This window comes from Phyllopteryx taeniolatus, chromosome 19, assembly GCF_024500385.1.
Source record: "Phyllopteryx taeniolatus isolate TA_2022b chromosome 19, UOR_Ptae_1.2, whole genome shotgun sequence".
Classification (NCBI taxonomy): Eukaryota; Metazoa; Chordata; class Actinopteri; order Syngnathiformes; family Syngnathidae; genus Phyllopteryx; species Phyllopteryx taeniolatus.
Window position 1 is genome coordinate 1,741,362 of NC_084520.1, and position 24,962 is coordinate 1,766,323.

Sequence of the window (24,962 nt, forward strand, 5' to 3'; positions counted from 1 at the left end):
TGTCATTATACACACAGGGGCCCCAGGATGTTCTCAAGCAGCAATCAGAGGTACTGAAGCGAGATTTCATTGATCTCCTAACAAAAGTGCAATGTTTGGATGCTGTGTTTTTATGAGTGGACCTCTCCCACTTGTACGATTTGGAGATGAACGTTTCTCTAGGCTCAGTCAATTAAATAAGTGGCTCAAAGAAGTGTACTGCACTAACCGTGAGTTTCATTGACAATTTCTGCATTTTTTTGGGAGCGCAGACCTCTTTCTGTCTAAAAAGAAAAGGGTTAAGGTATTGGCTGCCAATAATTTGACTGTGTATGTCATTCAGCAGTTCAAAAAGAAAACACTGGCCTTGGTGACACGGCTGAAGGACAAAAAGATGCAGTTGTTCCCAAACAATCGAAGGAACAGGGAATAAGGTGACACGAGGCGCAGAAGGATTCATCAGCGTCACCCAAACAATTGGAGGAGCGAATGACAAATGAGATGAGCCAGCAAGTTGAATCTCCCAAACCCCTCCCTGCCCCATTGGAGCAAAAGCCCAACACAAAACTCACTCTCTATTTGCCTAAATTCTCTGCTAGGTGTGACGGACAGGATGAAGACTATTGTCAATATTGGAATCCAACGCACACCGCACCAAGATCTTCCTCCCCATCCCCCCTCGCCTGAAACCACCATCCACTAAGATGCAAAGGGCCCCTCCTCCACCCATGAAGAACCTTATCTGCAAATCTGACAGATATCTGTGGGGTATTTTCAAGAATAAGTCAGACCCCGAAGGAGATCAGGCACTTTTGATCCCTGTAATTATAAGGGACAGAAAGTTGGTCAAAGAAATATGGCACAAAAAAAGTAGAACTACAAACTTAGTGAGGATAAAATGTGAATCTATCAAACCTTTGTCTACAGTTATCTCTGCGAGACGAGCTCTTTTCAATAGCAGGTCACTGGGTAATAAATCGACGTTGATTAATGACATCATTACAACCTATGATCTGGACTTTTTGTTACTAAATGAAACGTGGTTAACAGAAAGTAGCTGTAATACCATTTTAAATGAGTGTAAAGAAATTAATACTGGTGATTTTAGCTCTTTTGAATATCTCTGTTTTTTAGTTACAGGTGACCCAAAGGTTATTGTTTTAATAATTTATCGGCCTCCAAGATAGAAAGGAAAATTTATGGAGGACTTTTCAGAACTGCTGTCAGTTATTTGTACTGACGACAGACTATTTTGTCATAACGGGAAACTTTAACATACAGGTTTACAATAACATGGAAAGAAAATCTAAAGAACTCTCTGCTATACTAGACACATTTGACCTCTCTCAACATATTAAGAGTCCAACCCACACTCAAGGGCACATCTTAGACCTGGTCATCTCTAAGGATGTTGAAATTCTATCAATTGACATGAAGGATATGGCTATTTCTGACCATTTTTGTGTATTCTTTGAATTACAGATTCTTCCAAAAGTTCAGACAACCTCTATGTCTATTAAGAAAAGGTACATAAATGAGAGTACTGCCCACTAAGTTTATGGAGACCATTGCTGTGTCACAAACTGGGAATGCTGAGACAGTTTATAAACTTTTGGATAATGTCACCTGTAAAATCTCAAATGTCTTGAATGCTGTCGCTCCTATTAAAACTAAGGCAATCTTGAGGCGACCTAAAACACCGTGGAGGAGCACAATGATGGTAAAGACCTCTAAATCAAAGTGTAAAAAGCAGAACGCCAGTGGAGAAAAACTAAACTCCAAATTGACTATGACCTCTACAGACAAAGTCTTTGTAATTTTAACCAAGATTTAGTCAGTGCTAGACAGCAACACTTTTCTGAAATCATCAATGAGAACTTCAACAATACTCGCATTCTGTTTGCTGTGGTTGACAAGCTCAAAACCCCACTGAATCAGATACCGCCAGAACTCCTAACAGCAAATAAATGCAATGAATTTGCTTATTTTAGTGGAAAAAATACAACCCATCAGGTGAAATATTACCACAAATCAGCAAAATCATAAAATTATACTACATCTGAAGCCACCCAGAAAAACTCTATTACCATGTCAGAATTTGATAGTTGGCCAAAAAACTGTAGAGAAAACGGTTCAGCAGCTGAAACCATCAACGAGCTGTCTTGACTCAATAACATCGGACTTTTTCAAAGCTATTGTGAAGTCCAAAGCAAACATGGTCAAGCAGCATTTAGCTATTCTGCTGCACACAAATGGAATAAGTTGCCAACAGAAGTGATGTCAGCCCTAAGTGTGCATGTTTTTAAGTCCAGGTTAAAAACTCTTATTTTGGCCATGCTTTTTAGAGCATTTCCACTTTTAAATTATATTTCTTGCACTGTACGCTGTTTTAATTGTATTTTGTTTTTTTTCTCTTTGTTTTAAATATTTATAAGTTGTTTTTTCTTTGTTTTGAAATGCTTTTAATCATGTAAAGCACATTGAGTTACCTTGTGTATGAAATGCGCTATATAAATAAATTTGCTTTGCTTTGCTTTGTTTGTAGGAGGACGCAACTTCCTGAAATATACATTCATACGTTTATTAGTTTGCCCAACAAATAAATAAAGAATTTAGTTTACCTTGAAGTGGCTGATAAAGACTACAGCTTATACCAAGTTATATCAGGTAGTTCTAAATGTTCTACTACTACTACTTACACTACTGTCTGCTGAAAATAAATGAAAAGAAACTTAGAATTTTGCATTTGGGACTTTTTGTTGCTGTTTCCTTTTTTACCGGACGAGTACCGAACCGCCCCGAGAACTACCCTGGCAATGCCTGATCTCGTCCGAGCTCGGAAGCTAAGCAGGGTCGGTCAGGGCTAATACTTGGATGGGAAACCACATAGGAATACCAGGTGCAGTCGGCTATTCACCTGCTCCCAAAAAAAAAAAAATACGGATTACAGAAACCGGAATTGCAGCCTAATGTGCCTCATGGCACTGAGAGCTCTGAAAAACAAAACAAAAGTACTGAACCATGACCTAATCCAAATCTTAACGAGGATGCTCCACAACGTGCGTGACTTGTGTGGCTTACCAGGTTGGCTAAATCTATTTGAAATCGAGTGATTGATTGATGTGAATCGAAGTATTTCTTGCTAATGACATAGCAAATAGTTATTGGAAACATGTGGGAGTTTATCGCCCTTTATAATGCACTTTTTTTTTTTAAACCTGTCCTGTTCAGCAGCATGGCCTTGCAGAATGGTGGATCTCTATGCCTTTGTGCTGGAACAGCTTTGCTGTGCAACAGGGGAGTTTCAAATACTCCCCCCGCTTATTTTTCCATCCATCCATCCATCCATCCATTTTCTGTAGCGCTTATCCTCACAAGGATCGCGGGCGTGCTGGAGCCTATCCTATCTTATCCTATCTTCAGGCGAGAGGCGGGGTACACCCTGAACTGGTCGCCAGCCAAACACAGAGCACATATCTACAAACAACCATTCGCAATTTAGGGTCTTCAATCAACCTGCCAAGCATGTTTTTGGGATGTGGGAGCAAACCGGAGTGCCCGGAGAAAACCCATGCAGGCCTGGGGAGAACATGCAAACTTCAAACAGGTGAGGCTGGATTTGAACCTCGGCCCTCAGAACTGTGAGGCAGATGTACTAACCAGTCGTCCCCCGTGCCGCGTGCTTATTTAATTTTTTAAAAAAAATTATTATTCTGATGTTTATTGAATCTGCAACCAGACAGAAAAGGGTTTTAGGAGAATAACGGAGAGACAGAGTGGACAAGGGGACTAGGGGTAAAAACCACAGCAGAACTATAGTGAGACAGTCTAGATGTTTGAACACAAGTAACATTACAACAGTCATTTGTAGATTGGGGGGGGGGGGGGGCACCCGGTAAGGACATGCAATAAGGTCAGGACAGGATATGGGAAAATGAGCAAGGCAGTGCTACTGTCGAGTTGTGCGGTGTATAATCCAGTATAACCTGTTGATATTAGTGATCCCAGCACAAGTAATTAGGGTCTATCGTGTGTAGCGTATATTGGCGTTTGGATAAAATGTAATTTATATAAGAAAAAAAAGCCGGAAGCGTCGTTTAGTATTATTTTACGCTTAGCGATATAATCAAGCTATTTTGGGTCCCAGGTCTCTTTTTTCGACATGTAAAATTTAGGAAAGAGTGACAAAAAACTTCTTATCAGTCTCATAATGTGAAGGTTGCTACATTTAGGAAATACAAATTCTAGATTACAGAGGCTACATTATTAAACTCAAAACACAACAAGGAGTGGAATTTTATAGAATATTTAATGGAATCTTCTAGGGATCTATAGGGAAACACACAGAGGGGTCTAACTACAAAAAGGAAACACGAATCAGAATCAGATTCAGAATCATCTTTATTTGCCAAGTATGTCCAAAAAACCCACAAGGAATTTGTCTCCGGTAGTTGGTGCCGCTCTAGTACGACAACAGACAGTCAATTGACAGAGAACACTTTTTGAGACATAAAGACATTGACAAAAAAAAGTCACTGAGCAATAAAGGGTTGCTAGTTATCTGGTAATGCCGGTACATTTATTTTTTTTTTTTTGACAATTGTGCAAAAAGATGCAGAGTCCTCTAGCACTTAATGCAGTTAGAAAGACTGATATTGCAATAGTCCGGTGCAAAGACCATTGTGCAAAGGGCGCCGAGACTTCAAGCGAGTAGTGCGATAATCCAGGACAATGTTGATTGTGCAAATGTTGCAGATACTCCTCAATCAATGTGCAAATGGAGCAGATGCTACTCTGGCATGAGTGGCCAGTATTGGTCAACAGATATGCAAATAGTGCAGCGTGGTGAGACTACTACAGTGAGTGCACGACTCATGTATAATTGGCCCCACAGAAATGTGACAACAAACTCAAGACAAAAAATTGCCAGCATGTAGTAATGGAATTGTAGGTTAGGTGTTTAAGAAGTTGATTGCAAGAGGGAAGAAGCTGTTGGAATGTCTGCTAGTTCTAGTTTGCATTGATCGGTAGCGTCTACCTGAGGGAAGGAGCTGAAAGAGCTGGTGACCGGGATGTGGAGGGTCCGAGAGGATTTTGCACGCTCTGGTCTTAGTTCTGGCAGCGTGCAAGTCCTCAAGGGTGGGTAGGGGGGTACCGGCAATCCTTTCAGCAGTTTTAATTGTCCGTTGCAGTCGCAGTTTGTCTATTTTTGTAGCAGCACCAAACCAGACTGTGATGGAAGAACACAGGACTGATTCGATGACCGCTGTGTAGAACTGCCTCAGCAGCTCCTGTGGCAGGCCGTGCTTTCTCAGAAGCCGCAGGAAGTACATCCTCTGCTGCGCCTTTTTGAGGACGGAGTTGATGTTGGTCGCTCAGTTCAGGTCCTGAGAGACTGTAATTCCCAGGAACTTGAAGGTCTTGACAGTTGACATAAGGCAGCTGGAGAACGTGAGGGGCAGCTGTGGCGAAGGATGCCTCCTGAAGTCCACGATCATCTCTCCAGTCTTGAGCGTGTTCAGCTCCAGGTTGTAGCCGCACCACAGCTGCAGCGGCTCCACTTCCTGTCGATATGCAGACTCGTCACCGTCCTTGATGAGGCCGATGATAGTGTTGTCATCTGCAAACTTCAGGAGTTTGACAGCTGGGTGCGTTGAGGTGCAGTCGTTCGTGTGGAGAGAGAAGTGCAGAGGAGAGAGGACACAACCTTGGGGCGCCCCAGTACTGATGCTGCGTGTGGATGAGGTGGCCTTCCCCAGCCACACCTGCTGTGTCCTGCCCCTCAGGAAGCTGTATATCCACTGGCAGATGGCAGGTGAGATGCTGAGCTGGAGAAGCTTGGATGAAAGGAGTTCAGGGATGATGTTGTTGAACGCTGAAAGTGTCCTTTTCAAATCTGCAGTACAAGGTATTCAAGTCGTTGGCTAGTGTGCTATTGTTCTCAGTTTGGGGGGATCGTCGCTTGTAATTTGTCAGCGATTGGAATGCATGCCAGACTGATTTAGAGTTGTTAGCGCTAAACTGTTTTTCCAACTTGGCTGCATAGATCCTCTTTGCAATGTTAATTGAATTGAATAATGGTGAAATGAATGAAAAGGGAAATAGGACATTGTGTGTTGCTGAGCTAAAAATGAAAATGTGAGTGTTTAATGCGTTGAGTCAGAGCGAGAGATTACAACTTTGGAACTTGTGTGAAGCTGATATTTTACCCCGAAATTAGTAGGCACTCATCTTGTACATTCCAGCAACGCTTGTGCTGTACTCATTATTGTAGATCCGTGGGCCTTTGGGGTGGTCTGTCTCAGTCGTCTCGGGAGGAACGGAGGCAAGTTTGGTTGAAGTAAAAGGATGCACAAAAAAAGAACAAAAACAGGCGGGTGAAGAAAAAGGGAAGTTGTTCGTCACGCTTTCGTTGGGAGAATACGACCGTCTCTCTTCCTGCCCTTCCAGGGCCTCGCTAGCAATTTCAGAGTGATCACGCTTGGCTGGTACTTTTAGCAGCAACTGCTCTGATCGCCGAGCGGTGACCCACGTAGGCTGGGAAGCCAAGTCTCCATCCCAGGCTTGTGCTGGCCGAACCGCGTGTTTGAACAAAGAAAAGGGGTGGGGGGAAGGGTGGTAGCACGGCAGACCCGTTCCTAGGTAATCCTCAGCACGAAACACAGGAGAGAGAGCAAGACCCAAGAGAGAGAGAAGAGGCAGGAGTCAAAGGTTAAATACCCAGGAGGCCTGTCGAAGAGACAGGGGAGACTGAAGAAGACCACACCCATCGACTTAAATTTTAGTCTACAATTTAGCCATAAGAAATGGTGTAAAAATCATATATTAATATAAAATACTCCCAACTTTGTACTGTTAATCATAAATCAAGCACATAGAGTGATTGTTTAAACTTTAGTCTTGGCAGATCCATTGCTTATTGTTCAATCACATTTTATACTGTTTGGCTTCAAATCAAGGCGAACAGTTCTCAAGTCTTGCAGCTGAACCTGTAAAGCTGAAACAGAGACAGACATCAAGCCATACATTTGGAATATTTCTTCAGAGTTCGTGAACTATCAAAACAGTCATTTATCGTCAGTTAAAGAAATCTCAAATGGAAATCCACATTGCAGTAACTCTCAAACGCCAGCGGGTGTCGCCTGTGTCCCAGAAATTGTTCCTAGTGGGTGTTGGGTGGCACCTTGCGTGCAAGTTTTAATATTAAACAAATAGTTCATTGCTGTATTTGCGTTCCTTAAAAAGGCGGTGATTAAACATAACGTCTGGGAGTAATAGTTCAATCTGTGGCATGGCATAATCTATCGTTGTCGATCTGTCCCAGCTTGGTCTTATTGGAGAGAAGATCTTCCAACCCTTTGGTTGCTATCTTCAAAACAAGGAAAGGAGTCTTTGAAGACTGGAATCCAGATTTGACAGGAAACCACTAATTAGTTTAAGGTCCAGCAGGTGTCCTTTAGTGGCCATCTCGCACAGCTAGGCTGCAGGGAGGAATGCAGTTTATCAAGTTGTTGATGTGGGGGGGGGGGGGGGGGGGGGGGGTTGCATTGAGAACAGGGTCGGAGTCACTACAAGTGTTTCTATCGAACTTATTAGTGAATGAACACCATATCACATGCATGTTAGTCAACTGTTGTACAATGTTGCTGATCCGGCAGATCGAGTAAGGGTGAGCCCGGCCTCCCCGACCCACAAGGGGGTGGCCTAGTCAGCGAGCACATCCAGCAGGGGACCAAAGGGAGGGTCACGGGGACCGGACCACAAAAGTGTCAGCACCCGGGCTGGCGCCCGCCCCACCATGCCTGGTGCCAATCCCCCAGGGGACCCTGAATGAGATATGAGTGTGCCCAATGTGCATAGTAGGTACAGTCTGAATACTAAAAAATGTGCAGTGTGTGTGTGAAGTAAGATGCTAGACTTCTGCGGGTCGGGCCCAGCCCGACCGGTCAACAGACCACAGAGAAGAGGGGGGAAGAAACCCCACCCCCCCCAACCCACGGCTAATTCCACCCCCTCCAAAACCAACTGTAGGCCAGTGGCCAGAGCAGGGCCAGAAGGCGAGCCCGAGATGAGGCGGGAGGTGCTGACACCCTTCCGTGAGCCCCAAGTCAGCCAAGGATCCCACACAGCCCGAGGGAGAGAAGGGCGACGACCACGGGGAGAGGCAAGAGGAATACACGGGCCCGGGACGCAGCGGCACGGCCCCCAAGCCTCCACCCAGAGACCAGGACGAGACCCCCGGAGTGGGGCCAATGGGCACCACCCCGGTACCTGGGGACGGAGAGCAGCCTCAGGATCTGCATCCCCCAGGAGGGCAGCACGGACACGACCGTACCCAAGAGGAGCAGGGGGGAACAGGCCCAGCATCCTCAGAGACCAATCTCGCGGATCCAGGAGAATAGGGGTAAAGTGCATGCAAGTGACCCTATGGCGTGCACAGGGGTCTAAAATGACATTGGATTTACATTGCACATTACATTACATTACATTTCTGTATGACATTCTTTCCCAGGCATAATGCACTTTAATGTATAATCTTCCCAGCCGTGAACGTCGCCTAGGATACCAAGAGCTGCCATACAACCGGCCTAGGGAGAATTTCGCTCAGTCGGGAGCTTCTGCTTTCCCTGCGACAATCATTGTATAGTGCAAAGCCAAAAACTGTATACCGATTTAACTTTGCCGTATTATTATTAGGGGGACAAAGCACAAGAAATGAGGGAGACGAGGAGGTATACGGCGGAGGATCAAATATATTGACCTGAGGGACAGTCGCAAGCTTCCCGCACTACCCACGGTCCTTCTCTACAACCTGCAATCTATCTGCAACAAGTTGCATGAGCTGGAGGCCTGGGTTAAACTTACTACACAAGGAAAGGAAACCTGTCTCTTTGCTTTCACTGAAACCTGTCTTGGTAAATCGGATCGGGATGAAGAACTGTCATTAATTATTTCGGCTTGACAGGTCACTGGAGCTCATGAACTCGCATCGCGGTGGCGGCATGCGTTTCTACGTGAATCAAAGGTACTGAAACACTGTCATCGTATGGGAATCAATATGTACTGGCTGACATCGCACTGCTGACCATCTCACTTAGACCTTTCTGTTTACCAAGAGATTTTCAGCACTTCTTCATGGTTGTATACATTCATCCGCTGGCCAGCAGCACGGCTAATCATCCACCGACTAGACCCAACCTGTCCCGATGCCCCTAAATTAATCCTTGGACACTTTAACCACTGTCACTTAAAGAAAACCTAAAAATGCGAAACATATGTGTCTAGTGCCACCAGACCAAGTAATTCCATGCTTGATGTGTGTTATGAATCCATGGGCGGTGCGTACAAATCTATGCCTGCACCCTCCTTCGGTGCAGCCTATCACAACAATGTGTTTCTCATGCCTATGTATAAATCCGCGTTCAGGCAAATAGAGGCTGTGGAGAAAATGTGTTGTTTGTGGCCGGTACCTCAGCTCTCCAAGCATGTATGGATTGTACAGACTGCTGTTGCTTTGATGATTCAACTGAGGATATTGATGAACTATCAGAGGCAGCTTTTTGCTACATTAGGTTTTGTGTCGCTCTGCTTATCCCCACTAAAAAGGTGGTCAGATACCCAAACAACAAGCCATGGGTAACAAAAGATCTGCAAGCAGTACTCAACGAAAAGAAACATTGTAGGAGACCCTCGTGAAAAAAGCTGTGTCTCGAGAAGTAAGAAATGAATTCAAGAAAGATAAATTAAATTAGTCGGTGGACGACTGGTTAGAGCGTCTGCCTCACAGTTCTGAGGACCGGGGTTCAATCCCCGACCCCTCCTGTGTGGAGTTTGCAGGTTCTCTCCGTGCCTGCGTGGGTTTTCTTCTGGCACTCCAGTTTCTTTTTTTTTCACATTGGCTTTGCAGTGAATTTGATCTCCACTTCTGCGACTGACGTTACACCAAGACATGGTGGTGGGGGGATTATTTTGGCAATGAAAAAGGGGTGTTCCAAAGGCAATTAGTTATTTACCAATTGCTCCAAAATTGATTGATATTATTGGAAATTACTGTTTCCTTTTCTTGAGCAAAAATACATAAAGAGAACTTGTTAATGAAATAAGGACCATTACCACCAACAGAAAACTAATTAATCAATCAAAACATTGAAGAAATTCTCCTGTTACATTATTCGATACAACTAAATATTACAATATTGACACAATTCGATGATTGCATTCTCAGTAGCACAAGGTAAATGGCAAATTGTTAACCAAAGATTTCACTTTAGTTTTTTCCCCCTTTTCCCATTTTCATTCATTCATTCATTCATGTTCCGTACCGCTTCTCCTCACTAGGGTCGTGGGTGTGCTGAAGCCTATCACGGCTATCTTCGGGCGAGAGGCGATGTACAACCTGAACTGGTCGCCAGCCAATCGCAGGGCACATATCAACAAACAACCACTCGCACTCACAGTCACACCTACGGGCAATTTAGAGTCTACAATTAACCTACCATGCATGTTTTTGGGATGTGGGAGGGAACCGGAGTACCCGGAGAAAATCTACGCAGGCACGGGGAGAACATGCAAACTCCACACAGGCGAGGGGAGATTTGAACCCGAGTTCTCAGAACTGTGAGGCAGATGTGCTAACCAGTCGTCCACTGTTCCACCCTTTTCCCATGTTAAAGAGTAGTTTTTTTCCCCTGATCAGATTTGCAGCATTTGCATGTGTATTTTGTTACACTTTCAAAACTTTGTTTCCAGAATTTCAGACACATTTGATATCCGTAGGGATATTGCTGCAATTTTCTTAGTTATATTTTAATTTGTCACAGTAAATGGCTGTGTTATTGGGACGGCACGGTGGTTCAGTTCTGAGGACTCAGGTTGAAATTTGGCAATCCCTGTGTGGCGTTTGCATGTTCTCCTCGTGCCTGCATGGGTTTTCTCCAGGTTTTCTTCAGGTTTACTCACACATCCCTAAAACATGCACGGTAAGTTAATTGAAGGCTCTAAATTGCCCGTAGGTGTGAACGTGAGTGTGAATGGTTGTTTGATTACAGTATACAGTGTGTGTCCTGTGATTGGCTGGTGACCAGTTCAGGGTGTACACCGTCTCTCGCCCAAAGTCCGCTGGGATAGGCTCCAGCATGCCCGCGACCCTAGTGAGGATAAGCGGTGCGGAAAATGGAAGGAAGGATGGGTTGTGTTATTGACAGTGTTGCCGTTACCTTGAAAAAGTAATATAGTTAATTTTCTGATTACTTGAGTTTAAAAGTAACTGGCGTCACTAGTTATTTATTGTTGTTCTCCTTTGTACTGCTCAGCATCTCCATCGATGCGAGGATCCACCCCTCTTGATGTGGCTGCAGCATCAGTGATGGATAACAATGAGTTGGCCCTTGCTCTGAGAGAGCCAGACTTGGAGAAGGTGCGCTTGGCTCATATGTATCATTTGGAATGTGTGTACCCTCAGAGAAATGTTGACCTCACATGTAGGACGTATTGACGTTTTGAAGCCAGCATTTGCATCCTACAGAAATAATTCGCTGGAATTACAATTGTTTTTGTGTTCCCTTTTATTTTTGTCGATCAGAATAATTACATCCTATCCTTTGTCCTCTCAGGTGGTTCAGTATCTGGCTGGCTGTGGGCTGCAGAGCTGCACGATGCTGGTGTATAAAGGATATCCTGACATTGGCTGGAACCCTGTAGAAGGAGAACGCTACCTTGACTTCTTGCGTTTTGCTGTATTTTGTAATGGTAAGCATTTGAATATTAAATATTTATGCACTGTTATTTTTCTCTTCTTTCTCGATATCTAAAATCGAATATATATGTATTAAGTATTGTTCTTGTCCAAGAAAGTGCTTTGAATTGAGGTTGAGTTCTTTCTCTCTGTGACCAGGTGAAAGTGTGGAAGAGAATGCTAACGTTGTGGTGAAACTTCTTATCCGCCGACCGGAATGTTTTGGCCCTGCACTTCGGGGAGAAGGTGGTGATGGGTTGTTGGCCACAATGGAAGACGCAATTAAGATTTCCCTTGATCCCTTAAGAGATGGTCCTTCCTCTGCGTCAGAAAGGAGCAATATTCCGTAAGACAAGGGACAACATTAAAAACAATAGACTAGGGCTGCACGATATGTTGTTTGAGCATCATCATCGCGATGTACGTGTGCGCAATAGTCACATCCCAGGGTCTGCTGCGATGTTGGTGTCCTGTAATATACAGTGAATCAACTGGAATATTAAAAGTGACCAGCAGAGGGAGCTATTTGGACATACTAATAAGATATTTCGCTCTTTAGAATGAAACTACTCGAGGCATGCATGCCGCAGCTGCGTGAGTGCGCGAGGTACATTCAGGGATGCTATGTAAATGGCAGTAAATACGTATGTTCCTTGATTCTTTTGTAATACAATACAGAATTGGAAAAAAAAGTATTACCCTCACTGGGTGTCCCCCGTCCACAAGACGAACACCATTTGACTTTGTAATGTTACTTGTAGTCAAATATCTAGACTTTCTAACTATTGTTCGGACGTGGTTCCACCCCTATTGCACTCTGCCGTTCTTTTCCTTGGTCTATCCCCTTACACCCTTTTCTGTCTGGCTGCATGTTCAATAAATATCAGAATTATTACAAAATTCAAATAAGCAGATAAATAAGAAGTATTTCAAATTCCCCTGTTGTGTTAAAGTTGGGGGAACATATTAGCCAAAAGTGTTTCTACCAACCAATTGTGAGTTATTTTATGTGAGGAAAAGCCAGTGAAGTTCTAGGAGACCAAATGGACAGTTGTCTGTCATTTATTGGCAAGAAGTAACAACTAGTTTCACGAATGGTGGAACCATGTGTCTGCCTAAACAAAGGGGTGCCATCTATCTTATACTAGGGTGGAAGGTGCGAGAAAATTCCACTCCTTATTAGGCAAACAACAGATGTTAAACCTTCAGAAATATGCCCGGACGAATGACTTAAGCTTGCAAATATACAGTCAATCTTTTCTGTTCCTTCTCCCAAAACTGTAAAAATGGATCCATCCATCCATTTTCTGTACCTGCTTATCTACCCTGCCGCCGTAAAAATGGATTACTTGGAAAATATTATTTGTATCAGAATGATTTCGTTAAAACACTGTACGATCACACTGTGATAATCCATCCATGCATTTCCTGTACTGCTTTATCCTCACAAGGGTCGCGGGCGTGCTATTTTCGGGCGAGAGGCGGGGTGCACCCTGAACTGGTCGTCAGCCAATCGCAGGGCACATATAGACAAACAACCATTCGCACATAAATTCACACCTGTGGGCAATTTAGAGTCTTCAATAAACCTACCACTCATGTCTTTGGGATGTGGGAGGAAACCGGAGTGCCCGGAGAAAACCCACGCAGGCATGGGGAGAACATGCAAACTCCACATGGGCGGGGCCGGGATTTAAACCCTGGTCCTCAGAACTGTGAAGCAGATGTGCTAACCAGTCGTGTACCGTGCCGCCCACTGTGATAATATGGAATTTATTTGGTTTTGTGATATAAGAGTCGATATTTTGTTAATATTGTCAGCCAGAGCTGCTGGGAATGAATGTCATACTGTTTTGCGTGTTTTTGTTTGTCCATTAAGGACTACAGTCCTGTTTTTGTTTTAATTCCTCATTAAAAAGAAAAAAACTAAACAAAAACAAAAAAACACCATTTAAGCAACACATTTTTCCCCATGTTTTTGAGACTGTAGGGTGAAAGCTGCAGCTGGCTACTAGTGTGGACTGAATGAGTGGCAACAATGGGGAAATGAAATGCCAGTATTTTGAGGGTAATAGCCCGTCAGCAACATCCAATATTGGAGAAAAAAAAACCTTCTGGAATTGTGAACTGAACTTTGAAGTAATTCGCGTAGAAAATGATCTTTCCCAACACTGATCCTGTATTATTTCACATCATAATATATATCGCCGGTCATTTTTTCCCAATATCATGCAGCCCTACAAAAGACATACAATTTCTGTTGCATGCACTGTATTTTAAGAATGTTACTTCGTAGTCTGCAGCTTAGTCATCTTTTTTTCACAAGTTTAAGTGTTTAAGTCACATGATGTAACAAATTGATTACCACTGACAGCAACAACACAAAAGTGCATCTGCGTAGGTTTTTCTTCTTTCCAAACCTCCATTTTTTTATGTCAGGTTTTGGTGACAATCCACATAGCTCCTGTTCTAAAAATTAACAAACATAAATAAAATAACTTTTCATTAGAGTTCAAGTATTTTCCGATTCTCTGAGTGCGCGTGTGTGTGTGTGTGTGTGCGTGCGTGCGTGTTCGTGTTTGTTCGTGTCCGTGCTCACCTATATAGCAATGATGGGTTAGAAGAAGAAGACGACACTATCCACTTGGGAAATGCCATCATGACCTTCTATGCAGCTCTCATTGACCTGCTGGGACGTTGTGGTCCTGAAATGCATGTGAGTGACACAACATTGGGTCCGAACAAACGCACACACAATTACACTCACACACACACACCAATGTATCACAACCTAATCAATCACTGTAATCCTTTTGCATCAGTTGATACACGCTGGTAAAGGTGAAGCGATCCGCATCAGAGCCATTCTAAGGTCCCTCATTCCCATTGAAGATCTGGTGGGCGTCATCTGCCTTCCATTCTCCATGCCAAGTCTCGAAAAAGGTAAGTACATCTCCAGTGTCAGCGTCAATATTATCATCATCGATTATTTTGTTAGATAAGAGTGAAAACTGGACAAATAGATACTACCAGTATATTGCCATGCCTAGATTGGGTGGTGTTGGAGCCAGACATGTCAGCTGGCTTTTGTCCGGATCATAAAGCGGCCATGGTGCTGTTTTTGGACCGGGTATATGGTGTACAAGACCGGAATTTCCTCCTGCATCTGCTAGAAGTTGGCTTCTTACCAGACCTCAGAGCTGCAGCTTCATTGGACACTGTACGTTTCGGTACTTTTTGTGTGTGTTGTATTTTGATTCAAAGAGATTCAAATACCAGTATGCTTTTCAACTTAAACAATCGAGATGTTATTGATGTTATTGTAGACTTTCAGCTTTAATCTAAGTGATTTTACAAAGTAAAAATACAAAATATTCATCACTTAGGAATTACACCGTGTTCCAAATGATGCATTCATCCATTTTCTGAGCCGCTTCTCCTCACGACGGTCGTGGGCGTGCTGGAGCCTATCCCAGCTACCTTCGGGCGGGAGGAACCTGAACCGGTCGCCAGCCAATCGCAGGACACATAGAAACAAACAACCATTCGCACTCACATTCACACCTACGGGCAATTTCGAGGCGTCAATCAATCTACCATGCAACTGGACTGTTCTGGTTGTCTGAGAAGACGTTTCGCCTTTCATCCGAACAGGCTTCTTCAGTTCATGGCAACAAGGCTTAGCTAGGGCACACTAAGCCAGAGACAACCAGAACAGCGTAGTTGCGATCGATCCAATGTCCCTGAGAAGAAAAAAAAAAGCTCCAGGTCTGTGTGTTTGTAGTGTCAACTGTCAAGTAACAAAAACATCTTATCCCTGGAAATGGACTCTTAGACATCGATTGTAGTGATAATGGAATAATATAAAACAACAAACACTTTAGGAGAAATGTTTTTTGACAAGTACTTTGAGTTTTTAGTATCACTTTGCTGAAGTTTTCTGGAGAGACATCCTGTCATTACAGTCAAAATTGTTATTTGTTATTTCAGATAGTTATTATCATTAGAATCGATGTCCGAGAGTCCATTTTACTGAATAAGATGTTTTTTTGTTTTTTTAAATTTTTTATACTGTATGTTATTTGACACTGCAAAGACACATTTCTCATGCTTTTATTTGACTACTTCTGGTTATTGGCAGTTTGGATTTGCATATTAGCTATTTTGTTCCACCCAAAATATTTCGATTTAACATTTTTATTTAAATTTACATTTACGTTTTAGATAGTTAGCATTTAGAATTAACATGTATTATTTTTAACCTGTAGGTATATATTTAAGATTTTTAAATGTAACATTTAGGTGTAACATTTAATATTTGGATTTCATTATTTAAGTTGACAAATATTGTTGTAACTGTGCAAAAAAAAAAAAAGTTCATTCCTTTGATTCATATGATTTTTTTTTTTTTTTTTTTTTTTTGGTGTTAATATTTGTCTTCTCCCTTTCTTCCATGATTCTCTTTCTGTTAGGTAGCTCTTAGTGCCACAGATATGGCTCTTGCCCTCAACAGGTATTTGTGCACAGCGGTATTACCACTGCTGACGAAATGTGCGCCACTGTTTGCGGGGACAGAGCCATTCGCGTCACTGATCGATTCCCTCCTTCACACGGTTTACCGTCTTTCGAAAGGCTGCTGCCTTACCAAAGCCCAGAGAGATTCCATTGAAGAGTGTCTTCTCGCAGTTTGTGGGTAAGAGGACGTTTTATAGCAGTGAAATGACATTTAAAGTGACAGTTTGGCAGCACTTAGCCAAGTGTGCATATTGACATGCAATGGGCTCTTTGCACATAGTGATGTAATATCTAGGCTTTACACGATCAGGATCACTGATCACCGATCAGCGAGTTTTAAAAAAAAAAAACGATAACCGATCACCGATCCGATCACAAGATGGAGGAATGTGTCTATTTAAATGACCTGTTCATTTACTGTATATACTTGTGTACTTAATTGCTCAAAAACTTATATTTACAATAAACAATGTATCTTTAGTCCTCTATTTATGCTGGTAAGGCATCGTTACAAATTATGGACCGAACAAATTATTATCTGGTCTGTCCCACACCGCCGACATGTTTTTTTTTTTTACATTTTAAATTTGTTTTATTTACAACCCCAATTCCAATGAAGTTGGGACGTTGCGTCTACAAAGACAAGATTTTAATGTTCAAACGTATAAACTTTATTGTTTTTAGCAAATAATCATTAACTTGGAATTTTATGGCTGCAATACGTACTTTGTAGTGTATTCAATTAAATATAGGTTGAACATGATTTGCAACTCATCATTCTGTTTTTATTTATGTTTAACACAACGTCCCAACCTCGAGTTATCGGCCGAGTATGCCCCTTTTAAATGATTTTTTTAATTGAAAAAGCAAAGCAAAACAATCCCATGAATTCAATGTCATCCAGATCTAATGGCGTTTTAAGCAATCATCGATTTCCCAGCAACGTTAAACTCACCATGAGTACGTTCATTGCTCTGTCCCAGAACCTACTTTGCTGGACGCCGCAGTGCATGGAAACATTCAATTAAGAAGAGAAATAGCTTCGTTCGATCCAGGAAGTACAAAGTAACTCTGCATTTTTGGGATTACAAAGATTTACTGGATCCGATGACAACATTTGCTTCTCTGCATATTGATAACGTAACCACAACGTTAGGAGAAATATTGAATTACGCCTTCATATCTGTGGATGTAAGAAAACGCATACAAAACCAGGGGCAGTGCAACAAGTTTTAGAGTGTGTGGGTGGGGGGCGGGCAGTACTTTTGGGGCACTTTTTCCCGCCCCAAGGACAGACTTTTTCCCCTCCGAAACCAATCGTCGATGGGTGGGTGGTCGGGGCTGTTCTAAAATTTTCAGGGGCACTTTTGCCACTTCGAGGGGACCTTATGGCGACTCCAAGGGCACTTTTTGCTGCGGTGAAGACACTTTTTGCCGCACACATAGGGCACATTGGGGAAAAAAGGGTCCCATGGGGTAAAAAGTGTGTGTGTGTGTGTGTGTGTGTGTGTGTGTGGGCTAGGGGGGACATGTGCCCACCAGGCCACCGCCTCTGTACAAAACCATTATCTAAATTGCTGCTTGGTGCTTTGGAGGAGGCTGTGATAGGTAGTTTGGGCAGTTCATGTGCACACTGCATGTGGAATAAAGCAATGTTTGAAAACCGGAAAAGACCGAGCCGCATGCAGAAACGTGCGCACACTTGCGGAAGCAAATGGACTAACTGTGTGCACCCAGAATTGCGTCTGCCAAATGAGAAATATTGCTGCACCGTTCATTTTGAATGTTCCTGGAGGAATATATGCAAATAGATTAATTTAGCACACGGAATGTGATTTATCAAACCTGAAATGAATTGTGATGGCTCATTTTACATTTTTAAATATTGCCTCCTGACGGCAGGTGCAAACCGACATACACAGCGGTGGCAGCGTAGTGCAGGCGAGATTAGAGGTTGGCAGGGAGAACTTTTCTGCTTGTGTAAACATTTTTGGCATTACATAAACAAAAATGATCGCAGCACATTTTGCAGTATTCGGTTTGACTCCATAAGTTACTACCACTCCAAATCTACTCCCCCAATTTGAATGCATTAATTTACCATGCACATACAATCTTTCTAGGGACTGTTCGTGAAAAACAAAGACCTCCTCCCAGCTGTTGGACTCTGTGGAATATGCTGAAAACACGCCCTACTAAACTTCAGCTGTCACTCAAATATGTTTGTACAGTACAGTGGAACCTCGGTTTCACGGATTAATAGGGGAGGGGGGTCGTCCATTACAGTCAATTGTCCATTATATTGAAGGACTTTTTTTGTCGCCATAGGCACCCATATTACTGTATAGTGCAAAATATTTTGTTCTTTTTTTGTGGCCTAAAATGCCCAGTACAGTAAATTGTATCCAATTTTATCCTGGTGTGCTTGATAGTGACATTGTTGACGTACTCATAGGCGAGTCAAGGCGGGTCGCTTTCATGAGCTACGAGGAATTAGTGTGCTTCCTATTTCCAAATCTGTTGCCATAGATGAACAGCTTGTCAAAAAACTGTTACTGTACCAAAAATATCATGTTCAGGACTCCAGAGACCCGTGTCTCGTATTCCTTTGAAGGTTAACGCCACCATCATGCTGCTCTCTCTCTGCACATAGCTCTTTGCGACAATAGATAGAAATCCTGCCTTCATGGCTGCCCTGTCAATGCATGGCCTGGAAATGTTGCCACATTCAACATGGCCGACAAACGCGTCTGTGACACTCATTTTAAAACATTTATGGCCTGCAAAATTCGGGCTGAATATCTTCATAGTATTCACATTTTTTGAATTGATTTGGTGGCTTTTATGAGCTGAAAGCCCAAATTATGTAAAAATAAACAATCTATGAATGTTGACCTTTTTGAATGGAATTATGGAAATAAATAAACTTTTCCATGATATTCCAATTTTTTTTTTTTTTTTGCATTTTGTCAATATGTGATACTTCAGAGAGGTGCAGTTATTTATTTTTCCATTTGAGGGCGCCATCCACAAACGCGTTTTGTGCACTTTATTTAAATTTGTTTCATTTGTTACTGTTGTATTGCTGCTGGAAAAAAAAGTTATGATATAAAGTATGCTCTATTTACCAATAAACTTAATTCTGTCCTGGGTTTTAAATATTTAATCATTAAAAATCAAACATTACAAAAACACTCAAAGGTCATGATCATTCATTGAGCATATTTAGCAATTTATGCATCTTTTCATTTTTGAAAAGTATCGATATCGGTATCAGCGATGTTGGCCCTGTATTACTTGGTATTGGATCGATACCAAAATCAGTATCGCACACTAGGACGACTGGCACATCAAGTCATGTTGATAATGCTAACACATCAAGTGTTGTGAAAATATTGAAATACTGTTGATTTGGAGTCCTGTTTACATCATCTTCTGCAACACACAAACCGCATTCTTCTTGAAAATTGTGCGAGTTGAACAAATGTAAATGTGTTTTGAAAACGGTCAGAGAATGAGTCTCATTGTTGTTGATTTTTTTTTTTTCTGTTATGTATTTCACTTTTCTCATTCGTTCTCTGCAGTAAGCTGAGGCCTTCAATGATGCAGCATTTGTTGAGCAGGCTTGTGTTTGACATTCCCTTGCTTAATGAACATACCAAGATGCCTTTGAAGGTGAGTAACACATGAATTGATCATATTCACATGCCTTGAACCGGTTCACAAATATAGATATATATATATATATATTTTTTCAACCATCTGGTTTTTTTTGGCAATTTAAATTTTACTTCAATTGATCTGTTTTGCATGTAATTTTCAAGTTTTAGAAACACCTTTTATGAAAATGTTACAGTGGATACAGACAGTTTAAAAACTGTCATCCATCAATTTTCTGTACCGCTTATTTGAACCCCGGTCCTCAGAACTGTGAGGCAGATGTCGTGCACCCAAGTAATCCATACATACAAAGAAAGTAGAAAAAATACGCTTAGAAATTAAGTCATGTCTAATTATGTGAAATGACACAGGGAAATAGTATTGAACACATGAAGAAAGGGAGGTGCAAAAAAAGCATGGAAAGCCAAGACCAAAACCCAAATCTATCAATAATATAACAGCAGTCCAGCCCCTTGTCAGTGCAAATGAGTATCAGCTGGTTCAGTCCTAATTGATGGCCTACAAAAAGGTCTCATTGCCAAGGTGTGAGTCAAGACATATCACATGATGGGTAAGAGCAGAGAGCTGTCTCAAGTCCATCGCAAACTAATTGTTGCCAAACATAATGATGGCATTGGTTCCAGGCGCATATCTAAGCTTCTGAACGTTCCAGTGAGTATGATTGGGGCCGTAATACGTAAGTGGAAAGCAAAGCATACCACGATAAATTTGCCTCGATCAGGTGCTCCTCGCAAGATTTCTGACAGAGGAGTGCAAAGAATAATCAGAAGAGCTGTCCAAGAGCCAAGGACTACCTGTGGATAGCTTCAAGAAGACCTGGAATTAGTAGGTACTGTTGTCACAAGGACAACAGTGTTTAATGTACTCCGCTGCCATGGCCTGTATGCACACTCACCACGCAAGACCCCATTGCTGGAAAAAAAAAAGCATGTCAAAGCTCGTTTAAAGTTTGCTGACCAACATTTGGACAAGGCAGGTAAATACTGGGAGAACTGTAGTCTGGTTGGATCAGAGCAAAATTGAACTGTTTGGATGCCATATGCACACCACGTTTGGAGGACAAATGGCACTGCACATCACCCTAAAACACCATACCAACAGTGAAGTTCGGATGTGGGAACATGATGGTGTGGAGCTGCTTTTCAACAAATGGTACTGGTAAACTTCAGATAATTGAAGGAAGGATGAATGGGCACATGTAGCAAGACATTCTTGACAAAATCTGCTGCTGTCTCCGAAGATGATGAAAATGAAACGATGGTGGACATTTCAGCAGGATAATGATCCAAAACATACTGCCAAGGAAACACTCAATTGGTTTTAAAGAAAAAAATAAAGCTGCTAGAATGGCCCAGCCAACCACATGACTTGAATCCAATCGAAAATGTATGGAAAGAACTGACCAGCCTCTATCTAGGCCTGCTGGTCTCCTGATTTAAGGCATCATCCCATGCTCTGAGCAGGTTCCGCCCCTCACTGTTGAGCCACAGTTTCTAGTTCGGGAACACTTTGATGGTCTTTGTTGAGGTAACACCCTGTGCAGAGGTTGATGGAGTGAAGCATGGTGGAAGTGTAGCTTTCCAGGTCTGTCTCGTCTGCAAATATGGCATAGTTTTAAAGCAGTCCTGCAGGGCTGGGCTGGCTTCTTTGGTCCACACTTGATCTGTCTTTACAGATGGTTTGTGTCTACAGATCCTAGGTTTATAAGCAGGGCTCAAGACAGAGAGATGTGATCTGATCGACCAAGATGTGGCAGGGGAGCGGCTTTGTCATTATCTAACATATCGTATAGACCTGATTCAAAGTCGGGCTGCACAAGGGCTGTAGGACTGTGTTTTAGTAGTCATTACTAAAACAAAGGCTGAAAATTGGTTGACACTTATGACATGCACCGTGACTGAATCAAGTGTCTTGGTTATTGACTTGCCTCATGTTCCCAAGCACTGTAGTTTGTTAATGATTATTATTAGGTTTTACACGATCAGGATTTTTGGGGCCCATCACCGATTAGCAAGTTTAAAAAAAAAAAACAATAACAGATCACTGATCCGATCACATGATGGAGCAATGTGTCTGTTTAAATGACTTGTTCATTTATTGTATATACTTGTCTACTGTATCCAGCCATCCATCCATTTTCTGCACAGCTCATCCTCACAAGGGTTGCGTCCGTCCATCCCAGCTCAAATTATACTCGAGCATTTTAGAAAAAAGTTAACCTCTAGAGGGCATTCAAGGATTGACCACTGACATAAGTTTAGGGCAAATCAACATTACATGACAGAAATAATGGGTGTTAACTTACTGTAATTAAATTACTTTATTGCAATTAAGTTACTTTAATAAATAATCTTAATGACATGCTTACTCTAACTTTCTCACTGTCCCAGCTATATGGACGGGTGTTGTCCAGAGTTCGAGTCCGTTTGCCTTAATTTAAAATTTGTATTTATTTTTTTTCCCCCACGCTGCGTTGCTTGAACGTGACATGCTCCTCGTGTACATTCTTCAGGTGCTCGATCAAATTTGTTGTGTTGAAGCATTTAGATGACGTTCCCCACGACGTGCTTCAGTTGTGCACAGACTGCAAAGAACTTACGTGTTGTTTGTCTGAGACACCGCAAAAATAGTCCCACACCGACGACGTGTTTTTTCACCGACAAGATTGATAAAACTTTATTGGCCGTCAGATAGTTACAGTACTGCGCTACAAGACGTGACAAGGCGAAAAATAAACTGGCTTTTGGATTCATACGCGACGAAGACGCGGAGTTAAATGTACACACAGCACCCCATATTGACAGAAAAAAACGGAATTGTTGAAATTTTTGCAGATTTATTAAAAAAGAAAAACTGAAATATCACAAAGCCATAACTATTCAGACCCTTTGCTGTGACACTCATATATTTAACTCTGGTGCTGTCAATTTCTTCTGATCATCCTTAAGATGGTTCTACACCTTCATTGGAGTACGGCTGTGTTTGATTATACTGATTGGACTTGATTAGGAAAGCCACACACCTGTCTATATAAGACCTTACAGCTCACAGTGCATGTCAGAGCAAATGAGAATGATGAGGTCAAAGGAACTGCCTTATGACCTCAGAGACAGAATTGTGGCAAGGCACAGATCTGGCCAAGGTTACAAAAAAATTCGGTTGCATTTACGGTTCCTAAGAGCACAGTGGCCTCCAAAATCCTTAAATGGAGATGTTTGGGACGACCAGAACCCTTCCTAGAGCTGGCGGTCCGGCCAAACTGAGCAACCGAGGGAGAAAAGCCTTGGTGAGAGAGGTAAAGAAGAACCCAAAGATCACTGTTGCTGAGCTCCAGAGATGTAGTCGGGAGATGGGAGAAAGTTCTAGAAAGTCAACCATCACTGCAGCCCTCCACCAGTCGGGGCTTTATGGCAGAGTGGCCCGACGGAAGCCTCTCCCCAGTGCAAGACACATGAAAGCCTACATGGAGGTTGCTAAAAAACAGCTGAAGGACTCCGAGATGGTGAGAAATTATTCTCTGGTCTGATAGAACTTTTTGGCCTTAATTCTAAGCGGGATGTGCGGAGAAAAGCAGGCACTCCTCATCACGTGTCCAATACAGTCCCAACAATGAAGCATGGTGGTGGAAGCATCATGCCGTGGGGGTGTTTTTCAGCTCGAGGGAAGGACAACTGGTTGCAATCGAAGGAAAGATGAATGCGGCCAAGTACAGGGATATCCTGGATGTAAACCTTCTCCAGAGTGCTCAGGACCTCAGACTGGGCCGAAGTTTCATCTTCCAACAAGACAATGGCCCTAAGCACACAGCTAAAATAACGATGGAGTGGCTTCAAAACAACTCCATGACTGTTCTTGAATGGCCCAGCCAGAGCCCTGACTTAAACCCAATTGAGCATCTCTGGAGAGACCTGAAAATGGCTGTCTACCAACGTTCACCATCCAACCTGACAGAACTGTAGAGGATCTGCAAGGAGGAATGGCAGAGGATCCCGAAATCCAGGTGTGAAAAACTCATAATTCCCCAATAAGCTCATCATCGGGCAGGAGGCGGGGTACACCCTGAACTGGTTGCCAGCCAATCGCAGGGCACATACAAACAAACAACCATTCGCACTCACATTCACACCTACGGGCAATTTAGAGTCTCCAATTCATGCATGTTTTTGGGATGTGGGAGGAAACCGGAGTGCCCGGAGAAAACCCACGCAGGCACGGGGAGAACATGCAAACTCCACACAGGCGGGGCCGGGGATTGAACCCCGGTCCTCAGAACTGTGAGGCCGACGCTCTAACTAGTCGGACCACCGTGCCGCTAGAGCCAAGTAAATAAAAACGAAAGTATTATGTGTTCAAATAAAGTGCTTAACTTCAGAATAATTCTGATAACAAAACACAGATAATCGTTTTTATCATATGGGTAGAAGCAAAATCATGCATTGTAAAAATGCATTATACTTAGGTAGAGGGGTTTTCCAGAATTTTTAGGTCAACTTTGGGGGTGCGTATTATACATGGGTGCGCATTATACACGAGAAATTACGGTAACCATTGAACAAATGTTAACATAAAATATTATGCAACATGCACTGGATTACAGTCCTTAGGAACTGCTGGCACGTAGGCCATGGCTCTCAGTCTGCAATGCTTGTTTTACCTTTCTTAAACTGAAAATTAATGAAGATTAACCTGAATTACAAAAAAGAAAGCTTTGCTTTGTGATGAAAATACATGTGACAACTAACCCCAAAATTACTGAGACATTTTACCCCAAACTACCATGTTTGCCAATGGTAGCTCTAGCTTAAAGTTATCTTAAAACAGAACGATGACGAAGGTATGACAAGTTGCCTAATGCCTGAATCAGACTACAAGACAAATTTGGTCTTTCCCGATTGTACTATGTCAGACTACTACCATAAATTCTTGCCCTATCTCGATTAAACAGTGGCAACACTACACGCCATGTATTCCGATACCACAGCATCCCATCTTTTACGATCACGGGGCTTTATCTTGTCAAATCAAGCACTGTCGGAGAGGTGGCACTAGAAAA

At 42.5% G+C, this 24,962-nt stretch overlaps 1 protein-coding gene across 2 annotated transcripts in view; it reads left to right on the forward strand.

Moving 5' to 3' along the window:
• Positions 1-24,962, forward strand: part of ryr2a (ryanodine receptor 2a (cardiac)) — a 325,067-nt gene that overhangs the window by 145,468 nt on the left and 154,637 nt on the right. For both annotated transcript variants that reach the window (XM_061755631.1, XM_061755632.1), the window contains exons 47-54: positions 11,292-11,395; positions 11,592-11,727; positions 11,873-12,059; positions 14,321-14,429; positions 14,536-14,656; positions 14,764-14,933; positions 16,186-16,406; positions 19,813-19,903. In XM_061755631.1, the coding sequence (XP_061611615.1) occupies positions 11,292-11,395; positions 11,592-11,727; positions 11,873-12,059; positions 14,321-14,429; positions 14,536-14,656; positions 14,764-14,933; positions 16,186-16,406; positions 19,813-19,903 (1,139 nt within the window). The remainder of the gene's footprint in view (positions 1-11,291; positions 11,396-11,591; positions 11,728-11,872; positions 12,060-14,320; positions 14,430-14,535; positions 14,657-14,763; positions 14,934-16,185; positions 16,407-19,812; positions 19,904-24,962) is intronic.